The 12,539-nt window shown below is 43.6% G+C and overlaps 1 protein-coding gene across 2 annotated transcripts in view; it reads left to right on the top strand.

Annotated features, from left to right (window-relative positions):
- The first annotated feature begins 244 nt into the window (after nt 1-244).
- LOC106570835 (perforin-1) overlaps nt 245-12,539 on the top strand; it is a 72,244-nt gene continuing 59,949 nt past the window's right edge. The window contains exons 1-3 of one of the 2 annotated variants that reach the window (XM_014143396.3): nt 245-346; nt 660-860; nt 1,162-2,030. In XM_014143396.3, coding sequence (XP_013998871.2) covers nt 702-860; nt 1,162-1,422 — 420 coding nt within the window. In that variant the 5' untranslated portion in view covers nt 245-346; nt 660-701 and the 3' untranslated portion in view covers nt 1,423-2,030. Of the gene's footprint in view, nt 347-659; nt 861-1,161; nt 2,031-12,539 lie in introns of those variants that run through there. The other variant, XM_082961562.1, reaches the window with a different exon arrangement.

Here is a 12,539-nt window from a genome sequence, read left to right as displayed (position 1 = left end):
TGACGCCTCTAGCACTGAGATACAGTGACTTAGACCGCTGCGCCACTCGACAGATAGCAACGTTTTCCTCACTCATTGGGCAGGGAAACTAGCCCTCAAAGTGTTAATTCAAAAGTCTGGCCTTCATTTTATCAGAGGATAATAATACCTGTAGGTGTTGCTGTTATTTGGCAACGCAGACTGTTATCTCATTAGTTGAGGCATCACTGAGAACAAGCCACCTGTGGAGTGCCGTTTATAAACAGTGAGGGAGCATAGGAAAAACAGTCAGTGGTTCCCCTGAGACACACAGACAGACACACAGACAGACACACAAACGCTCATCCCCAGACTCTACAGAACACAGGTATTATGACCCTACCGAGAGTTTATTTTATAATGTATTATATTTGAAATGAACATTATGTAAAGGACTTACTGGGCAAAAACTGGCTGAATCAACGTTGTTTCCACGTCATGTCCTGATATATCAAGTCTTTCCTCTCTTCTTCTGACTTTTTCTCTTTTCATTTGTTTCTCTTTCTCCGCCCCCTCTCTCTCCCCCTTTCTCTCTCTGCCTCCCCCCATCTCTCTCTCTCTCACTCTCACCCCATCTTTCTCTCTCTCTCTCTCTCACTCTCTCTTTCCTCTCTCTTTCCCCCCTCATCTCTCTCTCCTAGTTGTCTTCCCTCCACGGATCAAGCCCTATCTGACTGAGAGACATGTCCTCCTCCTCTCTTCTGTGGTGCCTGCTGGTGGTGTGTGTTCTGACTGTGGTCCAGATCTATGCAGCAGAGGAACGTAAGGTCCTCAAGGTGTTCAACCTCAGAGCCAGCGACCTGAACAGCGGCTTGTTCCAGACCCCTGATGCCTACGTCAAGGTAAATCTCTCCTCACCTGAGTCACCTGTCCATCATGATAGTTGATGTGTTGTGATCTGTCTGGCGCCAAATGTCTGGGTGATACACATTGGTGGTGGATGAGGTACGGCCCTCTCCCCTTTACTATATGAAGCTCTTTGAGCATCTGGGTAAAAGCTTTATATAAATCTAATCTATTATTATGATTGTGATTATGTTTATGATGATTGTCATGACGATGATGATATTTATGATGACGATGATGATTATCACTATCATAATTATCATTATCGTCATAATCATTGTCATTATTATAATTCAGGTGTTCAGTGGCGCCGGCTACGGTGGAAAGACAGAGGTAAAGACCGACAACCATGACCCCTGGTGGAAGGAGGACTTCAACTTCTTCAACGTCCGTGAGAACGACCCCATGAGGCTGGAGGTGTACGACTCCGACGTGCTCTTCGACGACCTGCTGGGGACCTGTGAGCGCGCCATCAAGAACGGAACTTGGCAACATAGCTGCTCCATCAAGAGGGGAGGGACGCTGTATTACTCCTACACCCTAGAGCCCCTACAGTAGACCCTGTACTACTCCTACACCCTAGAGACCCTACAGTAGACCCTGTACTACTCCTACACCCTAGAGCCCCTACAGTAGACCCTGTACTACTCCTACACCCTAGAGACCCTACAGTAGACCCTGTACTACTCCTACACCCTAGAGACCCTACAGTAGACCCTGTGCTACTCCTACACCCCAGAGCCTCTACAGTAGACCCTGTATTACTCCTACACCCTAGTCTCTACAGTAGACCCTGTACTACTCCTACACCCCAAGCCTAGAGTAATGTCCCACCTCTCATCCACAACAATCTGTCAAAACTCTGACTTCACTCTGATTCCAAACACCCTCTACACCAGCGTTTCCCAATCCCGGTCCTGGGCACTAACACACCTGATTCAACTAAAGGCTTGATGATGACTTGATTAGTTGAATCATGTGTGTTAGTGGAGTGCTAGGGCAAAAACCAAAACGTGCTCCTCTTTGAGTCCCCAGACACAGCTCTAAACTGTGTTCTGAATCACAACAGACACATGTACCTAGTTTCCCCCTCCTCCTCACTCTGATCTCATGGTCCTCACTTTAGACATCAATAAAACAACTGTATTTCAGTATAATGCTCTCAATTTGGTTCTTTCTTTTATCACCATGAAGTGTTTAGGTTTTCTCCTAATATTTGTCTGTGACTCCTGCAGGAATTTGTGCCTCTGTGAAGGAATTGTGCAGGTGATTTGCAGGAATCCTGCAGGACTAATGTTGATAAATGTCAGAAGTTTTGCCTATGCCTCTGTAGGACTCCTGTTTGTATTGTCCCGCAGGAATTCTAAAATCCTACAGATCCTGCATGTTTAAAAAAAATAATTCCTGCAGGACAAGGTAAATTCCTGCAGGATTCATTTATTCCTGCAGGGCAAGGCAAATTCCTGCAGGATTCATTTATTCCTGCAGGGCAAGGCACATTCCTGCAGTGGTTTTGATGAACCTGTATAATGTCAGGTGTTTATCAACATCATTCTTCAAGATACCTTTTTTTTCAAAAGCATGTTTGACTCACTGTGTCCACACACACACACACAAACTGTACACTGAACATTTTTAAAGGTGCTTGACACCTTACAGTGGGGGAAAAAAGTATTTGATCCCCTGCTGATTTTGTACGTTTGCCCACTGACAAAGAAAGGATCAGTCTATAATTTTAATGGTAGGTTTATTTGAACAGTGAGAGACAGAATAACAACAAAAAAATCCAGAAAAATGCATGCCAGAAATGTTATAAATTGATTTGCATTTTAATGAGGCAAGTAAGTATTTGACTCCCTCTCAATCAGAAAGATTTCTGGCTGCCAGGTGTCTTTTATAAAGGTAACGAGCTGAGATTAGGAGCACACTCTTAAAGGGAGTGCTCCTAACCGCAGCTTGTTACCTGTATAAAAGACACCTGTCCACAGAAGCAATCAATCAGATTCCAAACTCTCCACCATAACCAAGACCAAAGGGCTTTCCAAGGATGTCAGGGACAAAATTGTAGACCTAGACAAGGCTTGAATGGGCTACAAGATCATCGCCAAGCAGCTTGGTGAGAAGGTGACAACATTTGGTGTGATTATTTGCAAATGGAATGATTAAACACAAAAGAACTGTTAATATCCCTCGGCCTGGGGCTCCATGCAAGATCTCACCTCGTGGAGTTGCAATGATCATGAGAACGGTGAGGAATCAGCCCAGAACTACACGGGAGGATCTTGTCAATGATGTCAAGGCAGCTGGGACCATAGTCACCAAGAAAACAATTGGTAACACACTACGCCGTGAAGGACTGAAATCCTGCAGCGCCCGCAAGGCCCCCCTGCTCAAGAATACATATACATGCCCGTCTGAAGTTTGCCAATGAACATCTGAATGATTCAGAGGACAACTGGTGAAAGTGTTGTGGTCAGATGAGACCAAAATGGAGCTCTTTGACATCAACTCAACTCGCCGTGTTTGGAGGAGGAATGCTGCCTATGACTCCAAGACACCATCTCCACCGTCAAACATGGAGGTGGAAACATTATGCTTTGGGGGTGTTTTTCTGCTAAAGGGACAGGACAACTTCACCGCATCAAAGGGACAATGGACGGGGCCATGTACCGTCAAATCTTGTGTGAGAACCTCCTTCCCTCAGCCAGGGCATTGAAAATGGGTCGTGGATGGGTATTCCAGCATGACAATGACCAAAAACACACGGCCAAGGCAACAAAGGAGTGGTTCAAGAAGAAGCACATTAAGGTCCTGGAGTGGCCTAGCCAGTCTCCAGACCTTAATCCCATAGAAAATCTGTGGAGGGAGCTGAAGGTTCGAGTTGCCAAACGTCAGCCTCGAAACCTTACTGACTTGGAGAAGATCTGCAAAGAGGAGTGGGACAAAATCCCTCCTGAGATTTGTGCAAACCTGGTGGCAAACTACAAGAAACGTCTGACCTCTGTGATTGCCAACAAGGGTTTTGCCACCAAGTACTAAGTCATGTTTTGCAGAGGGGTCAAATACTTATTTCCCTCATTAAAATGCAAATCATTTTATAACATTTTTGACATGCGTTTTTCTGGATTTTTTTGTTGTTATTCTGTCTCTCACTGTTCAAATAAACCTACCATTAAAATTATAGACTGATCATTTCTTTGTAAGTGGGCAAACATACAAAATCAGCAGGGGATCAAAAACTTTTTTCCCCCACTGTAGGTTGATGACGACAACAAATAAACAAATGAATACATTCAAAATAGACAGAATCCATGTGAATAGTCATTTCAGTTCATTCATTTTAATTTCACAAGTGTTACAATTTATAGAACAATATTATCGTATACAGTATACAACACATTGTCCAAATACATTATATATACACAAAACATATGAATGGGAGTATGTTGTCTGGGACAGTGGAGGGTCTGGTTAGTTCAGTTCCCTCAACCCAACCCACTATCAGAGTGAGTGTTGTCAGGCAAGTTTGAGGCAAAAAAACATGGAAGTGCATGCATGTATGAATGGCAGAATATACTTCCTATCTTGCCATCTTATGAATCATTTGGGCTCAGTAGTGACCTCCTGGACAACTTTGTAATTGTTGTTAACATTTTTGTTAAAATCTGAAAAGAGCAGGATTTGATCTGGGTCAGTATGTATTACCAGCATTAACCCTCCGCACTACACATTCCTCATGAAACAAATAGTGTTTGAATACCATGTAAGGCGACACATGTATGTATGAACGGCAGAATATATGCCTACTATATTACCATCATAGGTCATTTTGGCATTTGTGCTCAGCTCCTGGCATACAATATAATTGTTTTTACCATGTTTTGTGAGAATTCTCAACCATTTTGTATTTGAACGACTTTGAGGTGTCAGGCCACGCCCTCACTCAAGTTCATTGGCTCACAGCGGCCATTACGTTTATAATCAACTTAGTTTTTGGAACATATTAAGATCCTGGTCTATAGACGCTGAACATTAAGTCTCGTGGAAATCTGTCCAGCAGGCTAGATGATCCATCATAGTGAGGTAATCGATCCTAGAGGAAAATACTATGTCAACATTATACCAAGTTTTTTGAAAGATCTCAACCATTTTGTCTTTGAAAGATTTGAAGTGTCAGGTCATGCCTTCAGTAACAGAGCTGTTTACAGATAGGATGGGTGGACAGCAGCGTGAGGCCCCTCGCTGTGCTGTGCTTACAAAACTGCCATCTAAAACTGCCATTATCCACCCTCTTCACCTCTCCTCAGCCCCGCCTAAAGATACAGGTTGATGGGATGTCTTTCATGTAGATACAGGTTGTTGGGATGTCTTCATGTAGATACAGGTTGTTGGGATGTCTTTCATGTAGATACAGGTTGATGGGATGTCTTCCATGTAGATACAGGTTGTTGGAATGTCTTCCATGTAGATACAGGTTGTTGAAATGTCTTCATGTAGATACAGGTTGTTGGGATGTCTTTCATGTAGATACAGGTTGTTGAAATGTCTTCATGTAGATACAGGTTGTTGAAATGTCTTCCATGTAGATACAGGTTGTTGGAATGTCTTCATGTAGATACAGGTTGTTGGAATGTCTTCATGTAGATACAGGTTGTTGGAATGTCTTCATGTAGATACAGGTTGTTGGGATGTCTTCCATGTAGATACAGGTTGTTGAAATGTCTTCATGTAGATACAGGTTGTTGAAATGTCTTCCATGTAGATACAGGTTGTTGGAATGTCTCCATGTAAATACAGGTTGATGGGATGTCTTTCATGTAGATACAGGTTGTTGGGATGTCTTCATGTAGATACAGGTTGTTGGAATGTCTTCCATGTAGATACAGGTTGTTGAAATGTCTTCATGTAGATACAGGTTGTTGGAATGTCTTCCATGTAGATACAGGTTGTTGGAATGTCTTCCATGTAGATACAGGTTGTTGGAATGTCTTCATGTAGATACAGGTTGTTGGAATGTCTTCCATGTAGATACAGGTTGTTGGAATGTCTTCCATGTAGATACAGGTTGTTGGAATGTCTTCCATGTAGATGCAGGTTGTTGGAATGTCTGAGCGTTTTATTAACTGCACATTGTTGGAGACTCTCGTTAAGTATTCCTGAAGCAGTAGCCACTGTGTCTCTCTTTTGCTGTATAGTTGGTTGTATTAAGGGGGTCAGTGAATGCATACCCCACGTCACAGCTATGACCCACGTCTACAAAACTCCTTATCAGCGCCACTGACCCTTTCGTTTGTGACAACTGCAAGGTTGACCCATTTCGATAGTGTGGTACTAGAGTTTGAATGAATGTGATTGCCATACACTATTGCACTTAGAGGAAATGGGCTGGTCATTCACTAAGCCTGATTCTCCAAGGAGAGAAGCCTCCCTTGGTGTTGCCATTCTCACACTTGTTTGAATTAGTCCCTTCTAGATACAAATACCTACTTTACTTCTGAAGTTGTCAATTAATAATCTAACATGGGGATATATACATTGCAATTTGCCATAGAGCTTCATATATGACACACAAATAAACATTACATTCATAAATATTGCAAAAGACTAAGCGCTGGTTAAGAGAATAAAGTCAGCATATACTTTAAACACAAAATACCTACCTTTTTCGGTACGGACGCGTCTCCTTTTTGTGACTGTTGCGTCCGGTGTCTTATTATACAGCTAAGCCTTGTATTCCATGATGTGACTTTAAGACTCAATGAGAAAAATAAATACAAATTGTCTTTAAAACAAATTACACCAACAAAACGCTAAGAATAATATAGGCAATAACTTACTAATCACACATCTTTTTCCCTGCATGCATGTATGAATGGCAGAATATACTTCCTATCTTGCCATCTTATGAATCATTTGGGCTCAGTAGTGACCTCCTGGACAACTTTGTAATTGTTGTTAACATTTTTGTTAAAATCTGAAAAGAGCAGGATTTGATCTGGGTCAGTATGTATTACCAGCATTAACCCTCCGCACTACACATTCCTCATGAAACAAATAGTGTTTGAATACCATGTAAGGCGACACATGTATGTATGAACGGCAGAATATATGCCTACTATATTACCATCATAGGTCATTTTGGCATTTGTGCTCAGCTCCTGGCATACAATATAATTGTTTTTACCATGTTTTGTGAGAATTCTCAACCATTTTGTATTTGAACGACTTTGAGGTGTCAGGCCACGCCCTCACTCAAGTTCATTGGCTCACAGCGGCCATTACGTTTATAATCAACTTAGTTTTTGGAACATATTAAGATCCTGGTCTATAGACGCTGAACATTAAGTCTCGTGGAAATCTGTCCAGCAGGCTAGATGATCCATCATAGTGAGGTAATCGATCCTAGAGGAAAATACTATGTCAACATTATACCAAGTTTTTTGAAAGATCTCAACCATTTTGTCTTTGAAAGATTTGAAGTGTCAGGTCATGCCTTCAGTAACAGAGCTGTTTACAGATAGGATGGGTGGACAGCAGCGTGAGGCCCCTCGCTGTGCTGTGCTTACAAAACTGCCATCTAAAACTGCCATTATCCACCCTCTTCACCTCTCCTCAGCCCCGCCTAAAGATACAGGTTGATGGGATGTCTTTCATGTAGATACAGGTTGTTGGGATGTCTTCATGTAGATACAGGTTGTTGGGATGTCTTTCATGTAGATACAGGTTGATGGGATGTCTTCCATGTAGATACAGGTTGTTGGAATGTCTTCCATGTAGATACAGGTTGTTGAAATGTCTTCATGTAGATACAGGTTGTTGGGATATCTTCCATGTAGATACAGGTTGTTGAAATGTCTTCATGTAGATACAGGTTGTTGAAATGTCTTCCATGTAGATACAGGTTGTTGGAATGTCTTCATGTAGATACAGGTTGTTGGAATGTCTTCCATGTAGATACAGGTTGTTGGAATGTCTTCCATGTAGATACAGGTTGTTGGAATGTCTTCCATGTAGATACAGGTTGTTGGAATGTCTTCATGTAGATACAGGTTGTTGGAATGTCTTCCATGTAGATACAGGTTGTTGGAATGTCTTCCATGTAGATACAGGTTGTTGGAATGTCTTCCATGTAGATGCAGGTTGTTGGAATGTCTGAGCGTTTTATTAACTGCACATTGTTGGAGACTCTCGTTAAGTATTCCTGAAGCAGTAGCCACTGTGTCTCTCTTTTGCTGTATAGTTGGTTGTATTAAGGGGGTCAGTGAATGCATACCCCACGTCACAGCTATGACCCACGTCTACAAAACTCCTTATCAGCGCCACTGACCCTTTCGTTTGTGACAACTGCAAGGTTGACCCATTTCGATAGTGTGGTACTAGAGTTTGAATGAATGTGATTGCCATACACTATTGCACTTAGAGGAAATGGGCTGGTCATTCACTAAGCCTGATTCTCCAAGGAGAGAAGCCTCCCTTGGTGTTGCCATTCTCACACTTGTTTGAATTAGTCCCTTCTAGATACAAATACCTACTTTACTTCTGAAGTTGTCAATTAATAATCTAACATGGGGATATATACATTGCAATTTGCCATAGAGCTTCATATATGACACACAAATAAACATTACATTCATAAATATTGCAAAAGACTAAGCGCTGGTTAAGAGAATAAAGTCAGCATATACTTTAAACACAAAATACCTACCTTTTTCGGTACGGACGCGTCTCCTTTTTGTGACTGTTGGGTCCGGTGTCTTATTATACAGCTAAGCCTTGTATTCCATGATGTGACTTTAAGACTCAATGAGAAAAATAAATACAAATTGTCTTTAAAACAAATTACACCAACAAAACGCTAAGAATAATATAGGCAATAACTTACTAATCACACATCTTTTTCCCTGCATGCAGTAGAAGTCACCTGTAGAGTCAACACCTGGCTGGACTCAGGCACGGCTACCAGAGGTCACTGATGTTTATCGACACAGAACCTAGCTAGACTAGATAGCTGTATCAACATCCACTTTCTGCCAAAACCCACTAAGGGTCAAGGGAAGCCAGTTTGGATTTGGCTTCACACCAAATCAAGCCAAAGGTCATTTGACAGAATTTAAAAAAAATTGTTGCTTCTCGTTGTGTTGTTTTCCGGTGGCTAGCTAGCTAGCTAAAATTGTCCCTTTACTAAATTAGCCATGAATGGAGAGAGGGATTTGGACTTGTGATTTTACTTAATTCTCTATACTGGCCAATGATTATAATGGTGATTTTGATCCAACCATAAATTCATACATTGTGCCTCTGGCCTGAGAGGATGGACATTCAATATGTAGCAAGATTTAGTAGGCTAATGTTAACTAGCTGGCTAATTGTTTCCCATGAGAGGAAGTTTCGTCAACATGAAAGAGAGGAGGATGGCGTTGGTGTTCCTCTACAAGTAGGGTGAATCATCATGTTTTTTCTACTTACTTTCTACTTTTTCTTCATAAATGTTTTTTTTCTGCGCTGGTCCCCCGTGGGAATCGAACCCACAACCCTGGCGTTGCAAACACCATGCTCTACCAACTGAGCTACAGGGAAGGCTAATGCATGATACAACACGGAGTGCCTGGATACAGCCCTTAGCTGTGGTTCAGTGCCTTCGGAAAGTATTCAGACCATTTTGTTAGTTTACAGCCTTATTCTAAAATTGATTAAATACATTTCCCCCCCCCTCATCAATTTACACACAATACCCCATAATGACAAAGCAAAAACAGATTTATAATAAACAGTTTTAGAAATACCTAATCAGTCAGTGATGAATAGTGGATTGGATGGAGAGTCTGGGCTGCGAGTCTGGGTTGAAGCCGGCAATTGGAGACTTGAACAGAGGCAGTTGCTTCCCTGATCTAAGCGAGCGTCTCAGCTGGTAAGACCAGGGGCCGAACCGTTGCAGGAGCATTTGCGTGTGGAAGGCAAACGTAGTAACCAGGTCGTTGGAGCATAGGGGACAACAGCTGTCTCTCACCACAGATGAAGAAGAAAAGGCAGAGCGTTGTACAGAGGAAAGAAGAGGTCTGGACAGAGCGGCAGAGGAAGCATCAGGGGCCTGGCGTTGGGGCAGACAGAATGCAGGCAAGGTGGGATAGACAACCGCAGAGGTCGCAGGTGAGGGACACCCTGCGGTCGAAGAGGTGACAGTACAGTTGTCAAGAGCGCCCCCAGTACCTGCTGACATACTACTGCAGGAGCTGTTGATCTGAGGCTTGGAAGCCAAGTTGGTGGTGGAATGAATATGTGGCAGTGGAAGCAGCAGGGAATGTCGTCATCGCGGCCCTCAGGTACTTGGTGTCGTTGTGCGTTAGGCAACATGGTTGGAGGTGGTTGTGGTTCTGGCAGGAGGGGCAGCCGTAGTCAACTGACCAGGAGAGCAGGAGAAGTAGTTTAGTGGATGAAAAGGGGATGTAGGGACTATTGGCGTGGAGGAGACAGATGTTGCACCGCCAAACAGAGGTGACTGGGGCAGTGAGAGAGAGGTGGGGGAGAGGGACGGTACCTGTGTTCAGGTATGAGTGAAAGGGGGGGAGAGAGAAGGCCTGCTGGGCCCTAGCAGGGAGCTGTAACTGCAGAGACAGGATGTGTCAGATGCCAAGTCGTAATATGCGGAGGCAGGGAGAGAATCCAGGTCTGGAGCTGGTTTGGGGGGTGAAGTCTTTGAGGCCTTGTTGGTGGAATGAATATAGAGAGCAGGAGAACTTGCTCAGTAAAACTTGATAAAGCCCATAGCACAGTGTCGTGCAACACGACATGCACTGCAGAACAGAGAGAAGGAATTTTTGTTTGGTCAGGTTGAAGTAGTGGTAGAAGTTGTGATTAAGGAGAGTGAGGACCGGTGTGGAGGTTGATTAGCAATCAGGGTTGGGTAGGTTACTTTCTAAATGTAATCTGTTACAGTTACTAGTTACCTGTCCAAAACTCAGTAACATAATCTGATTACGTTCAGTTACTTTTGGATTCCCCTTAAAAGGCATTAGAAGAAGACAAACAGGAGCCATCAAAAGCATGTGTGTGTCATGATAGTGGTCTCTGACTTGTGGTCAGACGAGTTCAGGTGGAACAAACTTAAACTTGCAGCATCAATGCTGAATGGAATGTCATTGAGGAAACAGAGATCTTCTGTTGAATCTGACAATTAATCTGGATGGTTGTACAGTCGTCTCAAATAAAACTGTGAAGGACCTCGGCGTTACTCTGGACCCTGATCTCTCTTTTGAAGAACATATCAAGACTGTTTCAAGGACAGCTTTTTTCCATCTACGTAACATTGCAAAAATCAGAAACTTTCTGGCCAAAAATGATGCAGAAAAATTAATCCATGCATTTGTTACTTCTAGGCTGGACTACTGCAATGCTCTACTTTCCGGCTATCCGGATAAAGCCCTAAACAAACTTCAGTTAGTGCTAAATACGGCTGCTAGAATCCTGACTAGAACCAAAAAATGTGATCATATTACTCCAGTGCTAGCCTCCCTACACTGGCTTCCTGTTAAGGCAAGGGCTGATTTCAAGGTTTTACTGCTAAACTACAAAGCATTACATGGGCTTGCTCCTACCTATCTTTCCGATTTGGTCCTGCCGTACATACCTACACGTACGCTACGGTCACAAGACGCAGGCCTCCTAATTGTCCCTAGAATTTCTAAGCAAACGGCTGGAGGTAGGGCTTTCTCCTATAGAGCTCAATTTTTATGGAATGGTCTGCCTACCCATGTGAGAGATGCAGACTCAGTCTCAACCTTTAAGTCTTTACTGAAGACTTATCTCTTCAGTAGGTCCTATGATTAAGTATAGTCTGGCCCAGGAGTGTGAAGGTGAACGGAAAGGCTGGAGCAACAAACCGCCCTTGCTGTCTATGCCTTGCCGGTTCCCCTCTCTCCACTGGGATTCTCTGCCTCTAACCCAATTACAGGGGCTGAGTCACTGGCTTACTGGTGTTCTTCCATGCCATCCATGGGAGGGGTGCGTCACTTGAGTGGGTTGAGTCACTGACGTGGTCTTCCCCCCCCCCTTGGGTTGTGCCGTGGCGGAGATCTTTGTGGGCTATACTCGGCCTTGTCTTAGGACGGTAAGTTGGTGGTTGGAGACATCCCTCTAGTGGTGTGGGGGCTGTGCTTTGGCAAAGTGGGTGGGGTTATATCCTGCCTGTTTGGCCCTGTCCGGGGGTATCATCGGATGGGGCCACAGTGTCTTCTGATCCCTCCTGTCTCAGCCTCCAGTATTTATGCTGCAGTAGTTTATGTGTCGGGGGGCTAGGGTCAGTCTGTTACATCTGGAGTATTTCTCTTGTCTTATCCGGTGTCCTGTGTGAATTTAAATATGCTCTCTCTAATTCTCTCTTTCTCTCTTTCTTTCTTTCTCTCAGAGGACCTGAGCCCTAGGACCATGCCTCAGGACTACCTGGCATGATGACTCCTTGCTGTCTCCAGGCCACCTGGCCATGCTGCTGCTCCAGTTTCAACTGTTCTGCCTGCGGCTATGGAACCCTGACCTGTTCACCGGACGTGCTACCTGTCCCCGACCTGCTGTTCTCAACTCTCTAGAGACAGCAGGAGCGGTAGAGATACTCTCAAAGATCGGCTATGAAAAAGCCAACTGACACTTACTCTTGAGTTGCTGACTTGTTGCACCCTCGACAA

Source organism: Salmo salar, chromosome 15, assembly GCF_965601325.2.
Source record: "Salmo salar chromosome 15, fSalSal1, whole genome shotgun sequence".
NCBI classification, from domain to species: Eukaryota; Metazoa; Chordata; class Actinopteri; order Salmoniformes; family Salmonidae; genus Salmo; species Salmo salar.
The sequence above is the reverse complement of the archived record's forward strand: the minus strand, read 5'-3'. Positions and strand labels throughout refer to the sequence as shown.